This window comes from Ictalurus punctatus, chromosome 13, assembly GCF_001660625.3.
Source record: "Ictalurus punctatus breed USDA103 chromosome 13, Coco_2.0, whole genome shotgun sequence".
Taxonomy (NCBI): Eukaryota; Metazoa; Chordata; class Actinopteri; order Siluriformes; family Ictaluridae; genus Ictalurus; species Ictalurus punctatus.
Window position 1 is genome coordinate 4,413,916 of NC_030428.2, and position 20,344 is coordinate 4,434,259.

The 20,344-nt window shown below is 34.3% G+C and overlaps 3 protein-coding genes across 3 annotated transcripts; all 3 read right to left on the minus strand.

The window, feature by feature from the left end:
- Positions 1-2,843: 2,843 nt before the first annotated feature.
- LOC128634535 (interferon a3) lies at positions 2,844-4,112 on the minus strand. The gene is made up of 5 exons (XM_053685172.1): positions 3,758-4,112; positions 3,564-3,638; positions 3,314-3,460; positions 3,066-3,143; positions 2,844-2,957 (listed from the first exon to the last, which is right to left on the minus strand). Exons 1-5 carry the CDS (start codon positions 3,887-3,889, stop codon positions 2,844-2,846), a joined length of 546 nt encoding a protein of 181 aa, XP_053541147.1. The 5' UTR covers positions 3,890-4,112.
- A 3,330-nt stretch (positions 4,113-7,442) lies between these two features.
- LOC128634501 (interferon a3) lies at positions 7,443-9,031 on the minus strand. The gene is made up of 5 exons (XM_053685136.1): positions 8,650-9,031; positions 8,412-8,486; positions 8,162-8,308; positions 7,914-7,991; positions 7,443-7,805 (listed from the first exon to the last, which is right to left on the minus strand). The coding sequence occupies exons 1-5, from the start codon at positions 8,779-8,781 to the stop codon at positions 7,692-7,694; spliced, it is 546 nt and encodes a 181-aa protein (XP_053541111.1). The 5' UTR covers positions 8,782-9,031; the 3' UTR covers positions 7,443-7,691.
- Positions 9,032-12,139: 3,108 nt separating this feature from the next.
- Positions 12,140-13,596, minus strand: ifnphi4 (interferon phi 4). Its single transcript, XM_017482815.3, has 5 exons — positions 13,465-13,596; positions 13,255-13,329; positions 13,005-13,151; positions 12,757-12,834; positions 12,140-12,648 (listed from the first exon to the last, which is right to left on the minus strand). The coding sequence occupies exons 1-5, from the start codon at positions 13,594-13,596 to the stop codon at positions 12,535-12,537; spliced, it is 546 nt and encodes a 181-aa protein (XP_017338304.2). The 3' UTR covers positions 12,140-12,534.
- Positions 13,597-20,344: the final 6,748 nt, after the last annotated feature.

Sequence of the window (20,344 nt, forward strand, 5' to 3'; positions counted from 1 at the left end):
TCCCAGATATAGCCTCAAAACCACAGCAGTCTTTGGGTGGGACTGGTAATCCAAATTTAACAAGAAATGCACTCTATAACGTAACCTTCTGTCTTCAAAAGCTGTTTAACCAAAATAATGCTATTATCAAACTGTTACAGGGTATTGTTTTGATTTCATATTGAATAATCGTGTTGTTCCTAATTAAAAGAAAATATTCTATATACGAAAAAAAATGAAAAACAATTTGTATGCTAGGTTCCATGCTAGAAGAACGTACTTATGCCAGTTTTACCTTTGGCTGGGGAAAAAATCAATTCCATCTATTAAATTAAACAGATACCTTGGGAATATTTTCTTAGATCATATTTTATTAAGTATTTTAATTTATATGTGCTCTTTAAAGTAATTCAGTATTCAAATCTAGATATTCCTTCAGCCTTAGATAATAAAACCCTCCCACTTATAGATAGGTATCTCAGTAGCAACATATTAAGCATTTTACTTATTCTGTCAATTATAGGATTAAAGTTTAGATTGTTTCATTCTTGTTCATTTGTATTATATTGTATTGTGTGACCCAAATATGTAACTGAGCTTAAAAGGAATATTTATTTTCTCCTTTTGTGATTGCTTAACCCTTTGAAGTATTTTTAGAAACATTTTAAGAAAAATGTTTAAATTATGTATATACATATATAATTTAAACATTTTTCTATAGATTTCCTTTTGCTGTATTAATAGGCAACAGGACAGCTTTGTTAAATCCATGTTTAATCCAGATACTCAAGAGAATTTGTTTTCATTCAGTTGCTTTTATAGTCTTTTTATGGTGTAAAGATATTGTTGTATGATTGGCAAATTGACGTAATGCTTAAGAATTTAAGCTTCCTACTTAACACCAATGTACCTTGAAATTGTCCCATTTTAAGATGTAAAGCCATAATTTGTGTAATAAGTTAAAACTTCATGGGATTTATTGTTCAACTCTGTGTAATTCCACATCTCATCAGAAATCTAGGTGTAGCACCATGTGCTAGTTTAATTGACTAATTACACCCTTTACGAGATGTTTTGATTTCATGAAATATCTGCCAAGTCCAAAATCGATCTATAATTTTAAACATAAATGAATGTCTAATTTTATCAAATGCTTTGTAGAAGTCCACAAGGATGATAAAGCTTTCGTCTAATATGTACTCACTACACTCAATCATATCTAATACTGTTGGCTCAAATTTAGCCTATTACCCAAAAACATTTAAAATTCAACTTAGAAGCCAATACTCACATCTACCTCTGAGCCCAGTTGGAGATAGAAAAAATACACCAGCCGTGAGTGAGAAGAAGCAAGGGTCCAGCTTTATTGTTCCATTCCACCACACGAGATCCACACCGATGAGAATTCTCAGAAGTGATCCTCATACCCTGAGCTTAAGCTCCAGAATTTATACTGTATTTGCACACTAAATAACCCATATGTTTCAAGAAGACTATGATCTCGCTACCAATAGGGTTAAAAAAGAGCTCATTTACCTTACTCTTATGTTCCAAAAAAGGCCTATTTCACTTACACATAGAATTGAAACCAGGGGTTTTAATTTACACATAAAATCAGAACCCAGGCATTTCTAATAACCCAGAAAATAAAAAACCCTGAGTTTCTAGTTACTTAGAGGATCAGAACCCATAATTCTCAGTTACCTTAGGGCCTCAGAAACCATAATTCTCAGTTACCTTAGGGCCTCAGAAACTTCACTTTTCAATTACCTAGAGGATAGAAGATGACGTAGACAAGACTAAACAACCGGGAGGGACCTTGGTCTTATCGTTATCTTGAGTGTGTGTGTGTGTGTGTGTGTGGGGGGGGGGGGGGTTGAGTATTTTTTAGAATCTGTGTTTTTATCTTTGGGAGTGATAATACATATCTTTAATTCTTCAACAGTAATTTCCTTGGTCACATTGAGACATAAAGTCTTCATATATTTTTGTAATATCTTCAGTTACTTGATTTCTGCTAGACATCAGCCACATATTGAGAAATTGCACTACATTACACAAAGGATTATTAATTATAGTTTTAGATAATGGAGATAATTTTAAATTTATTGCTGTGAAAAGATTTTACTTTTTTATACTTTCAGCAAGAAGTGATTACTTTTAATATTTTATACAGAAAGTGTTCATCTGCTATTTTTTGAAAAAAGTTTGTATTTAGTAATAAATGAAAAACACTCACATTACTGAGTCATTTTTGTATTGAAAGGTCATTTTTATTATCAGGCGTTCAGTAGCAGTGAAACTGTTATAATATCTTAATAGACATCTTCATGAATTTCATATATTCCTTATACAAATCATCTTAGGTGCATAATGCATGAATAAAGACATACATCATCAATTAATCAACAAACAAGCAAACAAACAAATAAATGAATAAATAAACAAAATAAATAAATAAATACGTTAAATATATATGCTAAAGAAATAAATCAAAAAGTACAGCATAATCACAGTTTTATCATTTAACAGACACAGACCTTTCTAAATAAAACAAATCACTAAAACTAAATTAATAGCTAAAGAAAACTTCATGTAACAGTTGAAAATGTGTCATGAAACTGAAATACATTGCTAATTTAGCTTTCTATGATGTTGAATAGAGCAACACTGAATGATTAATACAGACTGAACTGTTCAACTGCATTTTGATCCAAAGCACTGACAAGTGAAGGAAAATACAATTCTAGCAAAATCTGAGCAGTTGTAGGTTTAGAGTCTTTTACAAAAGCCAACAGATTTTCTCTGGCAGTTCCTGGTTTGAACTCACAACCTTCTGGTGACCACTGCACAACTTCAACTGATTACTGAATGTCGTTTGCAGCACGATTCAAAGAGAGAGCAGGGAAAAAGTCGAAGAGCACGAAGAGTTGAAGCAGCTCTTTTCTGATCCACTCCCAGGCCTCGTTCTTCTCCTGCTGTATAGATAAATTCCAATATTTTAACATGAAGACACCTTTATATTAAACATCTTTCTCCCTCTGTCACTGTAAGTGTGAATAAGGGAAGTGGAGATAATTGTTTACCTTGTCGTTCTTGGTGAGGTCTCTTAGTCGTTTGAAGTATAAGGGCAATCTTTGGTTCTTTTTCATTTTGTGCTCGAGCTGTGTTTAAACAAATCCAGGGTTATAGAAAGAGAACGTTTATGCTTGGATCATCCTTTTTAATTTGAGTAGAAATCAGGCTATAAACCACAGCTCTACTTTACTGTACAATATTCATTCCACACCTGGTGGATACATTTAGAGAAAGCACTGATAAATGGAGCACTCACACATGAGCGTAGTCCGTTAGCCTGCAGATCCAGCATATGTAAGAAAGTGTCCAGCTTGTCCTTGTTCCAGGAGACAGAGTCTGAATCTTCCAATAAACGAGAGACCTCGTCCAGAGTCTGAACGATGAACCAGATCTGTTTCTCTGGCTGAGGAAGAAAGATGGAGATGAAGATGAAGGAAGAGTACACACAGGATAACAGGATCAGAACAACAGTGTGTGTATGTGAACAGCATCATTAATATATTAACCTGAGAATGGCTTTGGTTAAAGAACCAGTGACGCCAGTTATCTGGGATGGAGGAGTTGACGCTGATTTCCTCTCCCTGTAGGAACAAAAACACAGAATATTACAATGTTACATTTTCCACAAACACAATGCACTGATACGGTAGATAGCAAAAGAATAGATAGATAGATAGATAGATAGATGAGTAAGACTCACCATTTCTCTAAGCAGTGCTAAACATTCCCCATGATGCTGCTTGAATTTAGGATTGATCCATCGACAGCTGAAGCCAGAGCTCACACTGCACAGAGTCACAATGACACAAAGGTGCACCAAACGTAGAAACATTGTATTCCCAGTATACACACTCTACTTTCCTGTACAGCAGACTGTTACTCCTAATAAGAGTGTGAAGTGCTCTACACTTTACTATCTGCATCTTCTGAAGTGTTAATACTCAGTATTTATAGGCAACAAGTCAAATGTACAATGTAAAGAAAGTCACACGAATCGAAATTTCACTTTCTGGACCATAAACCATGACACCAAATGCCACTGTAACTATGCAATACCACATATCGCTAGTGTGTGTGTGTGTGTGTGTGTGTGTGTGTGTGTTTGAGAGAGAGAGAGAGAGAGAGAGAGAGAGAGAGAGAGAGAGAGATGAGAGTTGTGTATGTTTAAATTTATCTGCTCAGGTTATCTTATTTATTTATGTAGGTAATTGTCCAAAATATTAATATATTTATTTCTAAACTTGAGGTCATTCAGGTAACTTTCTCAACGTAAGCGCTGATGACGAAGCTATGGGCGTGGCCAGATCCCGGGAACGTCAGGAAAAGCATACTTCCTTACTAAACAGTATTTGACAGTAGTATGACACCTAGTTCTACGTACTACTTCACTATATTATTTAGTACAGTAGCACGCGGCCTTCACGTGATTACCTGTGTGTGAGATTCACACCGGAGCTTGGAGGAAATTCCTACCGAACAATTCTGCTGAAAGAGAAACAGAAAGCACTGGACCTCAGACAGCGAGTGTGAAACACCACCGAATGATGATGTACAACAAAGTTGTTCACAGTTTCTTAAAGAAGGTTCAGGTTCAAACCGGAAACAAGTCGGTAAGGTGAACCTCGCGCATAGATGTATGAAATTAATGGATAATGAACACATTTTTAGAGTCCTTTTGACATGTGCTAAAAGATATTTTAAAGCTGAATTCTAGCTGTATGCATTTTCTTCGATAATGTACAATCATTTTTTTTATTCAGTGCCAGAACAGTCCACTCTGAAACTATTGGAAAGTCAAGGACAATTCATTTATTGTTGCTAGAACCTGGAGACATTTGGACTTGAGATCAAAAGACTGACATGAGAAGGATTTCAGTTTTTATTTCCTGGTATTTACATCTAGATGTGTTAAACAACATAAAACAGAGAATGTACATAAGTACCACATTTATTTATTAAATATTTACAGAAGCTACAACAATACAATACAACAAATTCCATTTATATTTTTCTAACAGACATTTTACAAGACATGTCAAATTTTAAAGAAACCTCTTCCACTTTATTAGTCATATAATATTTGTCACAAATTGTCCATATCTTATTCTTATTTCAGCATCATATGATTGAAACGATTTACAAGAAGCACATTACATTGATGAAGGTTTTCCTCATGTATCTGTTTGTATATCTTTGAATTATCATGTTAACTTCCCATGAGCATATTTCATTTTTCAAATGGTCAATGTTGTGGTTAAACCTATCATTTATACAATTTCCGAAGAGCTGTAAAGTATTCCCAGGTATAGCCTCAAAACCACAGCAGTCTTTGGGTGGGACTGGTAATCCAAATTTAACAAGAAATGCACTCTATAACGTAACCTTCTGTCTTCAAAAGCTGTTTAACCAAAATAATGCTATTATCAAACTTTCAAAGGGAATTGTTTTGATTTCATATTGAATAATCGTGTTGTTCCTAATTAAAAGAAAATATTCTATATACGAAAAAAACGAAAAACAATTTGTACGCTTGGTTCCATGCTAGAAGAACGTACTTATGCCAGTTTTACCTGTGGTTGGGGAAAAAATCAATTCCACCTATTAAATTAAACAGATGCCTTGGGAATATTTTCTTTGATCATATTAATTAAGTATTTTATTTTAAATGTGCTCTTTAAAGTAATTCAGTATTCAAATCTAGATATTCCTTCAGCATTAGATAATGAAACGCTCCCATTTATAGATAGGTGTCTCAGTAGCAACATATTAAGCATTTTATTTATTCTGTCAATTATAGGATTAAAGTTTAGATTGTTTCATTTGTATTATATTGTATTGTGTGACCCAAATATGTAACTGTGAGCTTAATAGGAATATTTATTTTCTCCTTTTGTGATTGCTTAACCCTTTGAAGTGTTTTTTAGAAACATTTTAAGCAAAATGTTTAAATTATGTATATACATATATAATTTAAAAAAATTTCTAAAGATTTTATTTTGTTGTATTAATAGGCAACAGGACAGATTTGTTAAATCCATGTTTAATCCAGATACTCAAGAGAATTTGTTTTGTGAATGAATGAATGTATTGGTGAATATGTTAAGTATGCTAAGCGCTCGTGTTTTTGTGTCCTGTTCATGTTCCTTGCCTCGAATCTAGTTTCATGTTTAAACCTTGATATCTCTTCCAGTCTAGACCGCGTTTCATGTTTATTGACTTCAGTTTGAGAATAAAGACTTTGATCTACGCTTGCTTCCGTTTATAGTCTCATTTCGTAACACATAATACATTTCTTTAATTCTTCAGCAGTATTTTTTTTTGGTCACATTCAGACATACAGTCTTCATATATTTTTCTAATATCTTCAGATACTAGATTTGTGGTAGACATCAGCCACATATTGAGAAATTTCATTACATTACACAAAGGATTATTAATTATGTCACAATTTCCCCTTTAAGCAGCGTGCTGTGGCGCATGTGAGCGTGCGTGCACGAGCAGGTGTGCGAGCACCTGCTTTTCCCAATCGTGGCATTTCGACACGTGCATTTGTTATGCTTCTATGACTCCTCCCTGTTCTGTCATTGACTATTGTTTCACGTGGGTCTGAATTACCTCCCAGCACACAGCACGGAATATTAGAGTAGTTTAGATAGATTAGAACCTTAGTATTGATTCCTTACTATAGTTAGCCATAGTCTTAGTCATTGTCACAGTCATAGTTCTTGTCCATGTCATGTTTCATGTTAAGATTCTTCTGTTTAGTTCACGCTGGTTTCTCCGCTCCGTCCTTATCTCCGTTGCGTCACGATACGTGACAAATGGTAGTTTTAGATAATGGAGATAATTTTAAATTTTTTGTTGTAAAAAGATTTTACTTTTTTTATACTTTCAGCAAGAATCACTTCTTTTAATATTTTAAATAATTCATTTCTTTTAATATGCAGAAAGTGTTCATCTATGCTATTTTTTTTTTACAAAAACGTTCTGTATTTAGTCATGAATGAAAAACACTCACATTACTGAGTCATTTTTGTATTTAAAGGTCATTTTTATTATCAGGCGTTCAGTAGCAGTGAAACTGTTATAATATCTTAATAGACATCTTCATGAATTTCATATATTTCTTATACAAATTATGTTCAATATGTTCACAGTCCAGGGGCATAATGCATGAATGAAGACATACATCAACAATCAATCAACAAACAAACAAATAAATGAATAAATAAAGAAAATAAATAAATACTTTAAATAAATATGCTAAAGATATAAATCAAAAAGTACAGCATAATCACCGTTTTATCATTTAACAGACACAGACCTTTCTAAATAAAAAAATCACTAAAATGAAATAAATAAATGTAACAGTTGAAAATGTGTCATGTAACTGAAATACATTGCTAATTTAGCTTTCTATGATGTTGAATAGAGCAACACTGAAAGATTAATACAAACTGAACTGTTTAACTGCATTTTGATCCAAAGCACTGACAAGTGAAGGAAAATCTAATTCTAGCAAAATCTGAGCAGTTGTAGGTTTAGAGTCTTTTACTAAAACCAACAGCTTTTCTCTGGCAGTTCTGAGGTTTGAACTCACAACCTTCTGGTGACCACTGCACAACTTCAACTGATTACTGAATGTCGTTTGCAGCACGATTCACAGAGAGAGCAGGGAAAAAGTCGAACAGCACGAAGAGTTGAAGCAGCTCTTTTCTGATCCACTCCCAGGCCTCGTTCTTCTCCTGCTGTAAAGATAAATTCCGATATTTTAACATGAAGACACCTTTATATTAAACATCTTTCTCCCTCTGTCACTGTAAGTGTGAATAAAGGAAGTGGAGATAATTGTTTACCTTGTCGTTCTTGGTGAGGTCTCTTAGTCGTTTGAAGTATAACGGCAATCTTTTGTTCTTTTTCATTTTGTGCTCGAGCTGTGTTTAAACAAATCCAGGGTTACAGAAAGAGAACGTTTATGCTTGGATCATTCTTTTTAATTTGAGAAAAAATCAGGCTATAAACCACAGCTCTACTTTACTGTACAATATTCATTCCACACCTGGCGGATACATTTAGAGAAAGCATTGATAAATGGAGCACTCACACATGAGCGTAGTCCGTTAGCCTGCAGATCCAGCATATGTAAGAAAGTGTCCAGCTTGTCCTTGTTCCAGGAGACAGAGTCTGAATCTTCCAATAAACGAGAGACCTCGTCCAGAGTCTGAACGATGAACCAGATCTGTTTCTCTGGCTGTGGAAGAAGGATGGAGATGAAGATGAAGGAAGAGTACACACAGGATAACAGGATCAGAACAACAGTGTGTGTATGTGAACAGCATCATTAATATATTAACCTGAGAATGGCTTTGGTTAAAGAACCAGTGACGCCAGTTATCTGGGATGGAGGAGTTGACGCTGATTTCCTCTCCCTGTAGGAACAAAAACACAGAATATTACAATGTTACATTTTCCACAAACACAATGCACTGATACGGTAGATAGCAAAAGAATAGATAGATAGATAGATAGATAGATAGATAGATAGACAGACAGACAGATAGATAGATAGATAGATAGATGAGTGAGACTCACCATTTCTCTAAGCAGTGCTAAACATTCCCCATGATGCTGCTTGAATTTAGGATTGATCCATCGACAGCTGAAGCCAGAGCTCACACTGCACAGAGTCACAATGACACAAAGGTGCACCAAACGTAGAAACATTGTATTCCCAGTATACACACTCTACTTTCCTGTACAGCAGACTGTTACTCCTAATAAGAGTGTGAAGTGCTCTACACTTTACTATCTGCATCTTCTGAAGTGTTAATACTCAGTATTTATAGGCAACAAGTCAAATGTACAATGTAAAGAAAGTCACACGTATCGAAATTTCACTTTCTGGACCATAAACCATGACACCAAATGCCACTGTAACTATGCAATACCACATATCGCTAGGGTGTGTGTGTGTGTGTGTGTGTGTGTGAGAGAGAGAGAGAGAGAGAGAGAGAGAGAGAGATGAGAGTTGTGTATGTTTAAATTTATCAGCTCAGGTTATCTTATTTATTTATGTAGGTAACTGTCCAAAATATTAATATATTTATTTCTAAACTTGAGGTCATTCAGGTAACTTTCTCAACGTAAGCGCTGATGACCAAGCTATGGGCGTGGCCAGATCCCGGGAACGTCAGGAAAAGCATACTACCTTACTAAACAGTATTTGACAGTAGTATGACACCTAGTTCTACGTACTACTTCACCGTATTATTTAGTACAGTAGCACGCGGTCTTCACGTGATTACCTGTGTGTGAGATTCACACCGGAGCTTGGAGGAAATTCCTACCGAACAATTCTGCTGAAAGAGAAACAGAAAGCACTGGACCTCAGACAGCGAGTGTGAAACACCACCGAATGATGATGTACAACAAAGTTGTTCACAGTTTGTTAAAGAAGGTTCAGGTTCAAACCGGAAACAAGTCGGTAAGGTGAAGCTCGCGCATAGATGTATGAAATTATTGGATAATGAACACATTTTTAGAGTCCTGTTTGACATGTGCTAAAAGATATTTTAAAGCTGAATTCTAGCTGTATGCATTTTCTTCGATAATGTACAATCATTTTTTAATTCAGTGCCAGAACAGTCCACTCTGAAACTATTGGAAAGTCAAGGGCAATTCATTTATTGTTGCTAGAACCTGGAGACATTTGGACTTGAGATCAAAAGATTGACATGAGAAGGATTTCATCTTTTATTTCCTGGTATTTACATCTAGATGTGTTAAACAACATAAAACAGAGAATGTACATAAGTACCTCATTTATTTATTAAATATTTACAGAAGCTACAAGAATACAATACAACAAATTCCATTTATATTTTTCTAACAGACATTTTACAAGACATGCCAAATTTTAAAGAAACCTCTTCCACTTTATTAGTCATATAACATTTGTCACAAATTATCTATATCTTATTCTTATTTCATCATCATATGATTGAAACGATTTACAAGAAGCACATTACATTGATGAAGGTTTTCCTTATGTATCTGTTTGTATATCTTTGAATTATCATGTTAACTTCCCATGAGCATATTTCATTTTTCAAATGGTCAATGTTGTGGTTAAACCTATCATTTATACAATTTCCGAAGAGCTGTAAAGTATTCCCAGGTATAGCCTCAAAACCACAGCAGTCTTTGGGTGGGACTGGTAACCCAAATTTAACAAGAAATGCACTCTATAAAGTAACCTTCTGTCTTCAAAAGCTGTTTAACCAAAATAATGCTATTATCAAACTTTTAAAGGGTATTGTTTTGATTTCATATTGAATAATCGTGTTGTTCTTAATTAAAAGAAAATATTCTATATGCGAAAAAAATGAAAAACAATTTGTACGCTTGGTTCCATGCTAGAAGAACGTACTTATGCCAGTTTTACCTGTGTTTGGGGAAAAAATCAATTCCACCTATTAAATTAAACGGATACCTTGGGAATATTTTCTTTGATCATATTAATTAAGTATTTTATTTTAAATGTGCTCTTTAAAGTAATTCAGTATTCAAATCTAGATATTCCTTCAGCCTTAGATAATAAAACCCTCCCATTCATAGATAGGTGTCTCAGTAGCAACATATTAAGCATTTTACTTATTCTGTCAATTATAGGATTAAAGTTTAGATTGTTTCATTCTTGTTCATTTGTATTATATTGTATTGTGTGACCCAAATATGTAACTGTGAGCTTAATAGGATTATTTATTTTCTCCTTTTGTGATTGCTTAACCCTTTGAAGTCTTTTTTTTAGAAACATTTCAAGCAAAATGTTTAAATTATGTATATACGTATATAATTTAAACATTTTTATATTGATTTTATTTTGCTGTATTAATAGGCAACAGGACAGATTTGTTAAATCCATGTTTAATCCAGATACTCAAGAGAATTTGTTTTCATTCAGTTGCTTTTATAGTCTTTTTATGGTGTAAAGATATTGTTGTATGATTGGCAAATTGACGTAATGCTTAAGAAATTAAGCTTCTTACCCAACACCAATGTACCTTGAAATTGTCCCATTTTAAGATGTAAAGCCATAATTTGTATAATAAGTTAAAACTTCATGGGACTTATTGTACATCTCTGTGTAATTCCACATCTCATCAGAAATCTAGGTGTAGCACCATGTGCTAGTTTAATTGACTAATTACACCCTTTACGAGATGTTTTGATTTCATCAGATATCTGAGAAGTCCAAAATCGATCTATAATTTTAAACATAAATGAATGTCTAATTTTATCAAATGCTTTGTAGAAGTCCACAAGGATGATAAAGCTTTCGTCTAATATGTACTCACTACACTCAATCATATCTAATACTAATTTAATGTTATTGCTTATGTGTCTTATTGCTTATTGTTCTTTATCAATCACATCATCAAATCTCTTTTTAACATCTTGTCAAAAACAGATGCAAATATTTTAGTGACATTATTGGAAAGTCTAATTGGTGTCCAATTTTCTATGTATAATTTCACTTTATTTGGTTTAGCAATTATGGTAATGAGTATGGTAATAAATGATCAATAAATACTTTTTAGAATCTGTGTTTTTATCTTTGGGAGTCATAATACATATCTTTAATTCTTCAACAGTAATTTCTTTGGTCACATTGAGACATAAAGTCTTCATATATTTTTGTAATATCTTCAGTTAAATTTATTGCTGTGAAAAGATTTAACTTTTTTATACTTTCAGCAAGAAGTGATTACTTTTAATATTTTATACAGAAAGTGTTCATCTGCTATTTTTTGAAAAAAGTTTGTATTTAGTAATAAATGAAAAACACTCACATTACTGAGTCATTTTTGTATTGAAAGGTCATTTTTATTATCAGGTGTTCAGTAGCAGTGAAACTGTTATAATATCTTAATAGACATCTTCATGAATTTCATATATTCCTTATACAAATCATCTTAGGTGCATAATGCATGAATAAAGACATACATCATCAATTAATCAAAAAACAAGCAAACAAACAAATAAATGAATAAATAAACAAAATAAATAAATAAATACGTTAAATATATATGCTAAAGAAGTAAATCAAAAAGTACAGCATAATCACAGTTTTATCATTTAACAGACACATACCTTTCTAAATAAAACAAATCACTAAAACTAAATTAATAGCTAAAGAAAACTTCATGTAACAGTTGAAAATGTGTCATGAAACTGAAATACATCGCTAATTTAGCTTTCTATGATGTTGAATAGAGCAACACTGAAAGATTAATACAAACTGAACTGTTCAACTGCATTTTGATCCAAAGCACTGACAAGTGAAGGAAAATCTAATTCTAGCAAAATCTTAGCAGTTGTAGGTTTAGAGCCTTTTACAAAAGCCAACAAATTTTCTCCTGCAGTTCTGGGTTTGAACTCACAACCTTCTGGTGACCACTGCACAACTTCAACTGATTACTGAATGTCGTTTGCAGCACGATTCACAGAGAGAGCAGGGAAAAAGTCGAACAGCACGAAGAGTTGAAGCAGCTCTTTTCTGATCCACTCCCAGGCCTCGTTCTTCTCCTGCTGTATAGATAAATTCCAATATTTTAACATGAAGACACCTTTATATTAAACATCTTTCTCCCTCTGTCACTGTAAGTGTGAATAAGGGAAGTGGAGATAATTGTTTACCTTGTCGTTCTTGGTGAGGTCTCTTAGTCGTTTGAAGTATAAGGGCAATCTTTTGTTCTTTTTCATTTTGTGCTCGAGCTGTGTTTAAACAAATCCAGGGTTATAGAAAGAGAACGTTTATGCTTGGATCATTCTTTTTAATTTGAGTAAAAATCAGGCTATAAACCACAGCTCTACTTTACTGTACAATATTCATTCCACACCTGGTGGATACATTTAGAGAAAGCATTGATAAATGGAGCACTCACACATGAGCGTAGTCCGTTAGCCTGCAGATCCAGCATATGTAAGAAAGTGTCCAGCTTGTCCTTGTTCCAGGAGACAGAGTCTGAATCTTCCAATAAACGAGAGACCTCGTCCAGAGTCTGAACGATGAACCAGATCTGTTTCTCTGGCTGAGGAAGAAAGATGGAGATGAAGATGAAGGAAGAGTACACTCAGGATAACAGGATCAGAACAACAGTGTGTGTATGTGAACAGCATCATTAATATATTAACCTGAGAATGGCTTTGGTTAAAGAACCAGTGACGCCAGTTATCTGGGATGGAGGAGTTGACGCTGATTTCCTCTCCCTGTAGGAAGAAAAACGCAGAATGTTACAATGTTACATTTTCCACAAACACAATGCACTGATACAGTAGATAGCAAAAGAATAGATAGATAGATAGATAGATAGATAGATAGATAGATAGATGAGTAAGACTCACCATTTCTCTAAGCAGTGCTAAACATTCCCCATGATGCTGCTTGAATTTAGGATTGATCCATCGACAGCTGAAGCCAGAGCTCACACTGCACAGAGTCACAATGACACAAAGGTGCACCAAACGTAGAAACATTGTATTCCCAGTATACACACTCTGCTTTCCTGTACAGCAGACTGTTACTCCTAATAAGAGTGTGAAGTGCTCTACACTTTACTATCTGCATCTTCTGAAGTGTTAATACTCAGTATTTATAGGCAACAAGTCAAATGTACAATGTAAAGAAAGTCACACGTATCGAAATTTCACTTTCTGGACCATAAACCATGACACCAAATGCCACTGTAACTATGCAATACCACATACCGCTAGGGGGTGTGTGTGTGCGCGCGAGCGCGCGCGCGTGTGTGTGTGTGTTTATAGTTGTATATGGTTATATGCCTAAATATATCATTTAAATTTATCCTATTTATTTGTTCATGTACTTAACTGTCAAAAATATTAAAGAAATATTTGTTTCTAAACGTGAGGTCATTCATGTCATTTCTCACTGTAGTCGCTGTTGATGAAACTGTGGGCGTGGCCAGATCCCGGGAACGTCAGTATGCGGTCTTCACGTGTTTACCTGTGTGTGAGATTCACACCGGAGCTTGGAGGAAATTCCTACCGAACAATTCTGCTGAAAGAGAAACAGAAAGCACTGGACCTCAGACAGCGAGTGTGAAACACCACCGAATGATGATGTACAACAAAGTTGTTCACAGTTTGTTAAAGAAGGGTCAGGTTCAAACCGGAAACAAGTCGGTAGGGTGAAACTCTCTTTAGTTAATAAAAAATAATAGAAGTTAGTCACACTCAGTGTTTGTTGTTGAGTCTGGGCAATTAAGTTAGTAACAATTACATTAATATTTCCTGAATAATATATTCCAGCATCAGGTGGGAAAACGAACACGTTTATGGTTTCATTAATTTCCCGTGTGTGTGTGTGTGTGTGTGTGTGTGTGTGTGTGTGTGTGTGTGTGTGTGTGTGTGTGTGTGATTAGATAGGATTAGAGTGTGACATTATAATTTTTTTTCGCCATAATTATTTTACTATTATCCCATATTTGTTACAAATGATAAAAACAAGCACAAAAAAATATGAAGGACAAAATGTTTATTTATAACATTGCACAAGCAACAAAAATTTAAACACCTAATATTTTTGGCATAAATCTAGAAAAAAAAGTGTTAAAGTAAATATAAAAATATTTGTAAATAATTGCACAAACAGTCAAACAACCATCAACTGAAGCATTTGTTCAATTGCTTTTTGTAATGCAGTAGCCAATGCGATATATTTGCAATTCTCTTATAGTTCACCCAAAAATGAAAGTTCTGTCATCACTGACTTACCCTCAGGTTGTTGTTGCTGACAGGTTGCAGGTTGTTGTTGTTTTCGGGTTTCCTTTGGTAAAAGGAAATACTTAAAATCCGAACAAACCTGTTTTTTTCTTTCTGTGTATGCTGGACGATCATCACTGGTCTGCAAGTCAGACATCATACTTGCCTGTGGAAATTTGACCCGAGCTTCCTGATATGTGTCTATAACAGGGGCTCCCAAACTTTTCCAGGGCAAGGCCCCCCAAATGGCATTAACATTTGACCGAGGCCCCCTTTTTGCAAGATGTCTTTAAAACACATTAAAAATACAGACTTCTGTAATTATTAATAATTACATCTTAACATTACATTAGGAATGATATATAAATATACAAATATACAAATTTATATATATATATATATATATATATATATATATATATATATATATATATATATATATATAATCATGTATTAATTTATTTTTTCACACCAAATTGTTGAGGCCCCCGGGCGCCCCCTGGTGGTCCCCATTTTGAAAACCACTGGTCTATAAAACACGTTGTTGTTAACCTCCCCAAAAGTAACAGTCATGAAAGATTTATAATTTACAAAAGATGTTACCTTTAGTGTTAATAATCTGCACTCTGAAGCTCGTCCAAATATAATGAGGAGATTACAGCCTTCTGAATCTTATCCATGGATTTGTAAGATGGCCAAGCACAGGCGACATTCTGTACCCAGATGGCACTTCCACTTCAGAGGAGTCCATGAACTCCACGATATGGAACTTTTTTTTTTACTTCTTCAAAAAGAAATAAAGATGAATGAATTGTTGCATTGCAAGACAAAAATAATTTTATTTTTATATATAAAATAAGGGGGGGGGTTGGATAAGGTGACTATTGTTTTGCGCAAAAATGTTAATGTTCCTGGAATTTGATGAAGTGATTTCTGGATCAATATGATAATACAATGACACAATAATTGGGCACTTAGCTATTTGAATAAGAGGTCAAGTATACTTGTATGCAAATATATGCCGGGTGCAAAAGAAATACAATGGACTAAAAATCAATGGATTATCCTTGAGCAGAGATGTGAAACATTTGCAGGGAAGAGTCAAAGAAAAATCAATGCTATTTAGTATAGAATAACTAAAATAATTAAATGGATGACTTACAATATATGTTTGCATTTCAGTGTCATTAAAAATAGCCACAACATAATCTTATTAAATGAGTCATGGTATTCTCATCAGTTTTCAACTAGAATATGGCCCGACTTGAGGCTTTAGATCCACTGTGTTGCTACTCCTTCATTAAAGTGTTCTACAGGCATCGCGATTTGGAGGCGGACACAGATGCAAGTGCACATTAGGTTTAATAAAAATACAAACAAAAATAGTATCTATAGAACTTGTGGCAAAACACTAAAGCTAAGAATAAACATAAACCAAAGACCAGAAACAACAGCAAAGAAAGACAAACTTAAGAGAAGGAGTGCAGTACAAGCTGTGGCTACACACATAGGTGCTCATGGTGCAGATGGTCATGTGACCATGATGCAGCGAGGTGCAGTGGCTGATGGGAACTGTAGTGTGTAGGAACTGTAGTTCCTTCCCTGATATTACATGACAACAGATATATTCAGCAATATATTTTCAAAGAACTTATTGATCCTGGTTAATATTACTTAATAAAAATCATAATGCTCTACCTAATGTTAACAGAATCACCGTTTGAAAATATTTTTCATTGTTATTTCATGTGAACAAAAAACCTTATTGCAAAGTGTTACCAACAATTTTTACTTTAAAAGCTGAATATTACCATCAGTTAATACATTATGAACATTAAGTAACATGAAAAACAGTCTATTTATATATTAATCTATTAATCTAAAATATATTAAAAGCTGTGTGATAAACAGGATTGTGTGCTGTAAGCTGACAAACAAAAATAAATAAATGAAAACCTCATTGTACACTCAAAGATTCCTAAATAGTTTCAATTATCAACCATTAAAAATGCCAATTGGTCTTTTTATGAGTTCCATTTGATTCATTTCAGTTTTTAAAAAGACAAAATCAGTTAACCTAAAAACGGTTACCTAACTAAACTTTACAAGAATAATGTTTTAGAACGGTAAACTTTAATAGAGTCACACAGTCGACAGTATATCAGTAGCAGAAACCTTACCTTACGTCAAACTGTTGAACCCGAACCTCAATCCTAGCATGCACACCATTATTTCCATTCAGTAAGACCATCATCCAATCAGTAGCCAATGGCTACGGAAATACATCATGCAATATTTGAAATTTGTCGTCTATGCACCATTTAAAGCTCAGCTAAATCTAAACTTAAAATTTACATAAGTCTTTCTGCTAAATATGTGTAATAACAAAAGTTACCAATGTTTGAATATACAGATATGGCATTCTTCTGCCTATCTTAAAAGCCACCATAGACCTTAATCCAATAGAAATGTTGTGGAAGGACCTGAAGCAAGCAGTTCATTGAGGAAACCCACTGACATCTCAGAGTATAAGCTGTTCTGTACTGAGGAATGGGCTAAAATTCCTCCAAGCTGATGTACAAGTCTCACCAGATTCTGAAAGCATATGAAAGTTCTGAAAGTTCATATACTTTTGCCACTCACAGATATGTAATATTGGGTCATTTTCCTCTATAAATAAATGTATATATGAGTCATTCTATAATTAGGGGTACATTTGGGATTTGACAGAGTGACAAAAAAAAAGTTGCCCCCCCCAAATCCAAACATGACCTTACATAGAACCCTTAAAATTAAGTATTTATTTTATTTGCCGAAACTCAGGGTTACCTGGTTTTGGATATTTTTTTTTCCATTCTTACATTTTTCCTTCTTCCTTCTTCACCTTCACTATCTGTACTTTGCTGATGCATTTTCTTCCTTTTTCCTTTCCTATTTACTACATTCCACTACATTTCAATCCTACCTCCCTCACTGGCTTCTTCCATCCAATCCACTTCCTGATCCATCGTCACGTCCTACCATCTCCACACCAGTCACGGTTCAGTGTTGCCAACCACACCTCATTGCCAATCCTGTTGTCTCGCGCTCTTTCCCTCAAACTACTCTCCCTCTTTTTCCTCATCACTTCCAGGTTTATATATGATGTCATCGTGCTCTGATAGGGTCTTTGAGTGTTAATGTAATGATGACTGAAAATGATTGATGTGGTACATAACCAGTAGAAACAACCTAGGAGTTTGGATCGTGTAAGAAAAGTGAAAATGGAGAAAACTCACAAAACAAGATATACGACCCTGAGGTTGTAATGACTAGAATTTAAATAGCCACCTGATTTGATAGATTATGTAATCACTTACCAAAAACAACAACTATGATCATTAACACTTTAAGGAAAACATACTTGGAGGTATAATACCTCTCTAGTTTTACAAAAGAAATTCATTGGTGCTCACATTTAATCAAGCAAGTCAAATTTGTTTATGTTGTTTTGGAGGAAAACTACCTTGGGGGAACAAAGAACACCTTTGGTAATCTCTTGAGACTATAAATATTGTACAGTATTCAACTGAGTATTTTTGAAAATTTAAAACTCAACAGTAACATACCTGACACACATAACACAGTTGACCTGACATGAGAATAGAGAGTAGAAAAATGAGCAAGAGACAATAGTTCATAGGATATAATTATGCCAACAATATTTTTTATGTATTTGTTATTGAGCTGGTTATTGTATGAAACAATTTCCATATATTGTGTTCATTAAAATGTCTAACATTAAAACCACTTGACTAATATCGTGTAGGTCCCCCTTGTGCCCCCAAAACAGCTCTGATCCATTGAGGCATGGACTCCACAAGAGCTCTGAAGGTGTGCTATGGTATCTGGCACCAAGACATTAACATCCTTTAAGTCTTGTAAGTTGTAAGGTGAGCCTGCATGGATTGGACTTGTTTGTCCAGCACATCCACAGATGCTTGGATCAGATCTGGGGAATTTGGAGGCCAAGTGAACACCTTGAACTCTTTGTCATGTTCCTCAAACCATTTCTAAACAATTTTTACAATGTGGCAGGACACATTATCCTGCTGAAAGAAACCACTGCCATTAGGAATACCAATGCCACGAAGTATTGTACTTGCGGTGTAGTTGCCAAATAGAATATGAAGAAATCATGTGACAAGAAAGTAATATCCCATTTTATCGCCTTTACACAATTTCAAAATGTTATAAATGACTGCTCAGCTAGTGTTGAGTAATTCCTTTAAGTCTTCTCTTACAAATTGTATATTTTTAAATAGAACATTTGTAAACAACTCTTGATATCGGTAGCAACATGTGCGTAAAATGTCATCTTTGTTACCTATTGTCCAGTGTTTTACCTTTACTGAGTAACACAATCGACCGGTAACTTAACTGACATTTTTTAGCATTTTGGGCCTATATTCAACATGGAGGCCAAGAAACTACTGAGCACATGGTATCTTTAGAAATGCATTTTCATAAACATAATGTACCTTTTAGTCAAATTCTCTTGTAAAAATCTGAAGCAATAATACTTGGGTAACACTGTTGAGTTTGGCATTTGGTTTTACAAATATTTAGGAAAAGAGAGAGGACGTGTGTGTGTGTGTGTGTGTGTGTGTGTGTGTGTGTGTGTGTGTGTGTGTGTGTGTGTGTACATAAAGATAACAGTATTAAAAATCATTTTAACCTCTTGAACTCCTGACAATGAAGATGAAGATGATAATGCTAATAATGATGACGCATGTTCAGGGCACAATAAGCAGAATAGTACAGAAAAAAGGAGGGACGAGGATTACAAATAAAAATAAAAATGTTTGAAATATTAAAACATCCGTGGATCATCAGTTCTTTTAATGATTTAATTAATAAGACATCTATTTTTATTTAATAATTTTTTCCAAAGAAAACCATTCAATCCAGTACGGGCCATTTTGACCCCCTTTATGCATTCGTGAAGGTTTTTTGGTTCATGCATTGTAGGGTTAAATATCAAAAATCTAAAAGGTGCGCGTCATACCTGACACCTAGATGAACACTTTACAGTTGGCCTCATGACTGTACATCATTCCCTTCAAATGCTATTGAGCTTAAAATTATGGTATATTTTGTGTATAAACCCATGCAGTGATAAAATACATGGCAATTTTTATATATGATTTAATAGTATATTTTGTTAAATATCAAAAATCTGAAAGGTTATACCTGACACCTAGATGAACACTTTACAGATGGTTATGTGACTGTAAGTCATTCCCTTCAAATGTTATTGAAATTAGAATCGTGTATAACAATGTCGTATGTAACTTTAGAGACGGTCCCTTAATTTCCACATATCCGCGAATATCGAACCTTCAACATCAAACCAACTTTATTAGAAGTCTCTGATTGCTATAACCTGATGCACAGGCTGTGGTAAATAAAGGCTGTGACGAGATTGCGCAATACGAACGCTCGTCAACAGGAAGCGCGT

Coding starts and splice junctions, on each gene's coding strand:
- LOC128634501 (XM_053685136.1), bottom strand. CDS start 8,781: ATGTTTCTACGTTTGGTGCACCTTTGTGTCATTGTGACTCTGTGCAGT. Junction 7,992..8,161: donor CTAACGGACTACGCTCATGT/GTGAGTGCTCCA, acceptor GTTTAAACACAG/CTCGAGCACAAAATGAAAAA. Junction 7,806..7,913: donor ACCTCACCAAGAACGACAAG/GTAAACAATTAT, acceptor TTATCTTTACAG/CAGGAGAAGAACGAGGCCTG.
- LOC128634535 (XM_053685172.1), bottom strand. CDS start 3,889: ATGTTTCTACGTTTGGTGCACCTTTGTGTCATTGTGACTCTGTGCAGT. Junction 3,639..3,757: donor TAGCACTGCTTAGAGAAATG/GTGAGTCTTACT, acceptor TTGTTCCTACAG/GGAGAGGAAATCAGCGTCAA. Junction 3,461..3,563: donor TTAACCAAAGCCATTCTCAG/GTTAATATATTA, acceptor TTTCTTCCTCAG/CCAGAGAAACAGATCTGGTT.
- ifnphi4 (XM_017482815.3), bottom strand. CDS start 13,596: ATGTTTCTACGTTTGGTGCACCTTTGTGTCATTGTGACTCTGTGCAGT. Junction 12,835..13,004: donor CTAACGGACTACGCTCATGT/GTGAGTGCTCCA, acceptor GTTTAAACACAG/CTCGAGCACAAAATGAAAAA. Junction 12,649..12,756: donor ACCTCACCAAGAACGACAAG/GTAAACAATTAT, acceptor TTATCTATACAG/CAGGAGAAGAACGAGGCCTG.